Source organism: Coenobita brevimanus, chromosome 74, assembly GCF_032717465.1.
Source record: "Coenobita brevimanus isolate Jiangsu-jjx chromosome 74, ASM3271746v2, whole genome shotgun sequence".
NCBI classification, from domain to species: Eukaryota; Metazoa; Arthropoda; class Malacostraca; order Decapoda; family Coenobitidae; genus Coenobita; species Coenobita brevimanus.
In genome coordinates, this window is record NC_137027.1 from 230,071 (window position 1) to 236,988 (window position 6,918).

At 38.7% G+C, this 6,918-nt stretch overlaps 1 protein-coding gene across 1 annotated transcript; it reads left to right on the forward strand.

The window, feature by feature from the left end:
- The first annotated feature begins 217 nt into the window (after nucleotides 1-217).
- On the forward strand, nucleotides 218-1,042 carry LOC145407763 (zinc finger BED domain-containing protein 5-like). Its single transcript, XM_080278633.1, has 2 exons — nucleotides 218-793; nucleotides 899-1,042. Exons 1-2 carry the CDS (start codon nucleotides 218-220, stop codon nucleotides 1,040-1,042), a joined length of 720 nt encoding a protein of 239 aa, XP_080134759.1.
- Nucleotides 1,043-6,918: the final 5,876 nt, after the last annotated feature.

Here is a 6,918-nt window from a genome sequence, read left to right on the forward strand (position 1 = left end):
ATAGAGATGTATTAGGGGAGTAGATAATTTAACTCAATCTAATTCTAAGGCTTCCTAAACTATGCTATACCTCTTCACTGCATGATCCACATGCAAGCTCTTGCTTCAAAAACGCTGCCCTCAGAATTACAGGACACTCTGAATACCATTATAAAGACTTAACTTTGTAAAAGGTAGTGCTCTTAACACACGCCTTTTCAAGAAACTCTGCCAAGATATGGATGCAGCTCATGAAACCCTCCTATTTCATACAGCAGTTCGCTGGCTATCAAAAGGAAATGTTGTTCAGCGTGTATTTGAGCTCAGAGAAGAGATCAACCTCTTTCTCAGAATACAAAACAAGCAAGATTTGCTGTCAGCATGGTCTGCAGATAGCTTCGAAATACGGCTAGCCTACCTTGTTGACATATTTAAACAGTTGAACACACTGAACCTGGATCTCCAAGGGAAAGGAAGCTTGATAATCGATTTTGTTGACAAAATCAAAGCTTTAATTCGTAAGATGGAGAATGGGAGATGCAAAGTTGGAGTGGGAAACTTGGCAATGTTGGAGACAGTGTCAGAAATTGCAGAGGAGTCTGATGCTGCTACGCAGAACTTGATTACCCAACATCTTGAGGCCTTGGAAGGGGAATTTAAAAGATACTTCCCAGATATCCAAAGCCTAACTTCTCGGCTAGTAAGGTTCCCCTTCACTGCTCCAGTGACATGCATACCTGATGACAATGATGATGCCCAAACTGAGCTGTTGACACTTCAGGAGGATTCAGGAGCCAGGATGAAGTTTGAAACTGTATCTCTCACAGTATTATGGTCATCAATGGCAGCTTCATACCCAAACTTATGTGACTTGGCTTTTCGCCACCTCCTACCATTTTCATCAACTTATTCATGTGAGGCTGCATTCTCTCAACTACTCCACATTAAAACGAAACATCGCAACAGACTTGAAGTGAAGCATGACCTACGGTGTGCTTTAAGTGAAACACAACCAAGAATCAAGAAGCTTGTTTATAATCTGCAACAACACCCTTCACACTGAGTGGAATGGGGATTCAAATGAAGGAAAAATGAACCTGGCATGAATGTTCAGAAGCAAATGGTCTGGGAGGAGGTGGATGTGTCGCAATTGAAGACCATGGTTGTGGCAGATAATTATGACTCACTATGACAGCATATCATTTCAGAATTATAAAGTCATCAGATTTTTAAGATTCAAAGATCAGATCAAATTGCGTGGGATTAATAAACTTTTTCAATCCGGTGAATTTTTTTTTTATTGCTGAATCAGCTTTTCGCAATAATGCAATTTTTAATTACTCTAAGTATGGATTTTTTTTAATGTGCATTTTATTATTCCTTTAGTACCATTTCAATAATTATATAAGATTCAGCTAAGACAAAATACACATTTCTTTATTAATACTTAACAAAAGAGAAAATAACAAATGGAATCAATAAAATTACAGGATTTGCTAGAGTGATTTTTATATGGACATGATGAGTGTAGGACTGTAGTGTAGACAGTCACTGTAGTCATGGGTTATGGTTGGGGAAGGGGGGCCATGGACAAGGATCATGTATGAAAAGTGGGTAACGACCAGAAAAAGTTTGGGAACCACTGCTTTACAACAATGAAATTTGCGTAGGAAGATAGAAATATGAGTCAACAAAGTATTATAACAGTCCAAGTCAAGGTCAGCATTCGAACAATTCCTTTAAATCTCCAACACGCGATAATGTAACAGAAAATTAAGAAAACCTGCTTAATCTAAGCGCTGGTGTAACACACTTTTAAATTTTAAAATCAGTCCGCACCCTTAAATCGTGCCACAACTCTGAATAATTAAAAATTCTAATGAAAAGACGAGTTGTGCGGGGAGGGGAGTTTGAAAAAATTGCGAAAATCAAAGTAGGCTAAAGGAAAACTATTTCATTACATCTCCTCTATTATCACAGTAAAGACTGATCTTAAAATTTAAATGTGTTACACCAACGCTTAGATTAAGCAGGTTTCCTTAATTTTCTGTTACATTATCGAGTGTCGGAGATTTAAAAGAATTGTTCGAATGCTGACCTTGACTTGGACTGTTATAATACTTTGTTGACTCATTTCTATCTTCCTACGCAAATTTCATTGTTAAGTATATAACTGATTTCTTATTGCTTTTGACGATTGCATTGTCGACAAACTCAAGTTATCACATCTGATAATAAAGAGAGTATAGGTTTAAGCAACAACGAAATCAAACAAACACCTCCAGCCAATCAGAATCTCGACGGGAACAGTGTTGCCATACATGCCTGGCCAGATTAATTGGTATGAGGTATAGTACTAAAGTCTTCCCACACCAGAACATTATTTACTAAGTTTTCTGATGTGACCCACACCTGATCTAATATGCTAACTCCTAGTACTGTGCAGTCTGAGAGATGATGTAATGAACTATCTTGCAAGTTAGTGTACAGGTCCAACCCTGTGTGTTACAATAGGGTCTCTCCCCAATATATATATATATATATATATATATATATATACACACACAGACACACACACACACACATATATATATATATATATATATATATATATATATATATATATATATACCGTATATTGTATATATATATATATATATATATATATATATATATATATATATATATATATATACACACACACACACACACACACACACATATATATATATATATATATATATACAGTATATTGTATACACACACACACACACACACACACACACACAGAGAGAGAGAGAGAGAGAGAGAGAGAGAGAGAGAGAGTTAAACTTTAAATTTTGTTTTCAAGAACCATGCTCTTTAGCACTGTGGAAAACAATTATTGTGATTCTTAAAAGGATTTTTTTATCATATCAGAGAGACTGAACAGTTTCTTATTTTTTTACTCCCTCAGGCTGTAGACGCCTTGCTAAATTTAAGGGCAGGTTATTTCACCAGCTAAGGAGAAATAACATCAAGTAGAGGGAATTTCAGCTATCGCAAAAATTCTAGTCTCTCTCTCTCTCTCTCTCATAATTCACATTCAAACGCATCCCCCACTTCTTATCTCTGGTTCCACTCCACCTCCTTGCATTTTCCTATCCCTTCTCCCCCGCCTCTCTCTCTCTCTCTTCTTATTTGTACCTCCTCTCCTTCCAACCTCTTTCCCTCCGTCCCTCCTTTTTTTTCTTCCACATCCTTTCCTTATTCACTCTCCCAGTCTCCTATTTACATTCTTTCATTCCCTCTCATTTTCTTATTTCTTCTTCCAGTCACACATTCTTCCTGTTCCTTTTTTTCCTCCCTGTCCTTTCCTTTCCCCCTTCCAGCCATCTGTTTTCCTCTCCTTCCCTCCCTCCCTCCCTCTCGCTCTTCCATATTGCTCTCACCATCCACTTTCCCTCTCTCCATTTACTTCCTCTCCCTCCCTCCCTCTCCCTCAATCTCCAGTAGTATTCAAGCCTAAATTAGGTTGGGATCTCTGCAGGCTTCGGTGAGAGAGAGAGAGAGAGAGAGAGAGAGAGAGAGAGAGAGAGAGACAGACAGACAGACAGACAGACAGAGAGGTATATAGGAAACTGAAAGAACTGTAGGTCGATTATCTTAGAACGAGGATATTTGCAATGGATAGGTTAAGTAAGGTACATTAATATAAAAATGCCAGCAATAAGAGGAGTTAATTTTCATTTTATTCTTGCTGCTTCCAGACAATCTTATTCCAGTCAAGAGCCTGCCTTTTTAGTAGAGTGGCTTATGATGGTTGTGTCTAACTCGTACAGTTCAAAAAATGTCTCCCACACAGAATAAAATCGTCTGAAGACAGGAAGAAAATATGCCGTACCCTGACTGAGTGGGTTAATCCATACGTGTGACTAAAGGATACCCAACAGGAAGGCTCTCCCCCGCCCACATCCTCTGTCATAATAGGCGGCAGGAAACTGAAAGAAGAAATATATAATTGCTGGAAAGAATGAACATGAAAACTCCGGCAAGAAAGAAATTCTGCTGAAATCTACTCAGCTGTAATAAGCATTTCATTGGGTCCACCATGGTCGGACAACTGCAGCATTCTGTTCCTGCTAACATATGACAATTTTATTCTGCTGAGAGTCATAGGAACCTGAGAATGTAGAGAACATATAGAATACAGCCCTCAGCTCTAAGTAGTTTGCAAACATTACGTAGAAAATCAAGAATTTGAGCACTGTAACGTTGAAATAATTATCTAACTGCATTTTAGTATGCATCCATGCTTATAGCACTAACGACTGCTGCTGGTTGCTTATATTAGTGACCTCTTGTGCATGTACCGTTGCATTTTCTTTCCTGTCACTAGTAAATCTCTGACATAACACACCAGTTCAGTCACTACCCTGATCGCTAAACAGAATATTCCGCTTATATCAGGAGGATCCCTATTTAAAGCACGTTGGTCACTATTTTAACCACTTTTGTCACTAAACTGCATACGGGATAACATGAGATAACGGAAGAACCTCCTCTAAACAATATACTCTCATTATAGCAAGTTTATATATATGCAGACAATGTATCAAAATAGAAAAAAAAATAAGATTAACGCACACCTATTACGATTTAACGGAATTTACATATATTTTGGTCGCTACATTGGGCAGTGGTAACAGGCAGATTATGTGCGCTAAATCGCAAGTTTGTTAAACCGGCGTTTAATAGGGTAAGAGCAGTGGAGATGGGACTGCTGAGGAATGTATGTGGAGTACAGAGGGTGGACAGGATACGAAATAATGTGTTTCGTGAAAGGTGTGGAGTGAGGAAGTCGGTGGACACCAGAATCGAAGAGAGCGTCCTGAGATTATATGGTCATGTGGAGAGAATGGATAACAATAGAGTGGTGTAAAAGGTATATCTGAGCGAATTTGAAGGAGGGAGGAGGCGAGGTAGGCCAAGGAGAAGGTGGAGAGATATGGTGGATGAGTGTTTGAGGAAGAGAGGTTTGGAAGTTGGTGAGGCTAGGGAACTGACAGGAGATCCAGCTGGCTGGATGAATGTTGTGAGGAGAAGTGCATGATCAGGGATTTTGGCACCCCCCGTGAGCAGGGCAGTGTTCGGATTGACTCAGTCGGATTCGTTTCTGTGAAGCTGCAGAATGTGATGTTTTTGGCAAATCCGGTAGAGCTAGGATTCCAGGGGCTTGACTGATGAGTGAATGGAAGTGTGGCCTATTTGGATTGGGCAAGTTTGTGCTGTCTGGACATTGCTACTCCTCACCATGCCCTTGGGTGGGAAAGGATATCTATATATATATATATATATATATATATATATATATATATATATATTGTTACGGATATATATATAATATATATATATATATATATATATATATATATATATATATATATATATATTGTTACGGATATATATATATATATATATATATATATATATATATATATATATATATATATATATATATATATTGTTAAGGTAGCGCCAGCCCGGGGCTATTACAAAAGACAACAAGGTAGTTTTAGATGATCGGCCTCCACTGCGTTGTGAAAATAACGACCCCGGCACTCACACTCCGTAAACTAGAAAAAAACTGCGCAACGGAAGAATTATCACTTAAGTACGCAACACTCTGTACTTTGATAGTAACAAACGGAACAGCCTACCTATGGATCTAGCCTACTATCGTCACTACCGGAAATAATACCGCCCGAGACAGTCTACAGGAACACCTCCCACTTATTTCCGGTGGTGACGAATTTCTACTTAACCCGTGTCCAAGGGGGAACGCAGTTGATCGCTCACGATAGTTCTCACTAGCCTTGTGCAAGGAGATGGGATTGAACTGTGTAGGGGTTAGGGGTGTGTGTGTATGTACGTGTGTTGGGGAACGTTAATAAAGGCAGCGAGAGGACCACGGTGAGCCAGCCTGGCCTTGCAAAGACAACACGGTCACAAAATCAAATAAAATAGCTACTTCCCTCAGTCAGCAAACAAAAGAATAAAATAAACTTAAATGAAAACGCCAGCTCGGCTTCTCTATACAAAATATGACTGGGGAGAGAGAGAGTGTGCACACACACACGATACAGAAGCTGGTTGGGAAGACACTGCACTGCTGCTAGGCTCGTGTGCAGCCAAGCGTGAACGCATGAATCGGATTAATTAATAAGGAACTTAAATTCGTGCCCCTCTCTCTCTACAATGAATTGGTACTTCTAATGCAAGCAAAACATCATTAAATATACTGGTAGCTCACATAAGACAATCAAAATAATCAAATGCATACTCAGCATGGTATTAAATAAAATTGCCCTCAGTGGCAGGAACGAAAGAAACAAAAGAACTTGTAACACTCGCCAATCCAAACTCCGCGAATGACACGGATACTGCATAATCCCCCAGCCCAGCTGCAACGGCCGCACCCGTGGGAACGGACAAGCGGACAGCGTAACAATATATATATATATATATATATATATATATATATATATATATATATATATATATATATATATATATATATATATATATATATATACTGTATATGAGCAAAGGAAGAAAAAAAAAAAGTCAGATATATGTGTCCTCCACCCATTAAAAGCATCTGTAACAGATTGGACTTGGCCTGCTGAGGGTTGAAGTTTGGAGAGAAACTATTTTTGGAAAGTTAGTTCCAAAGGTAAACAGTTCTCGTATAAAGAAATTCTGATAGGCAGAAGTTCTGCAATATGGCTGTGTAACAGTCATGAGTCGTACTAGATGCCCGTATAGCACGGGGAAATGAGAGGAGAGGTGGCACAAAGGATGCAACTACATCTGAACATTTGCCATAAAAGTATCTGTAAAATAATGCAAGGGAGGCAACATTCCATTTTACTTTTAGAGGAGGTAGTTCATTTGCAT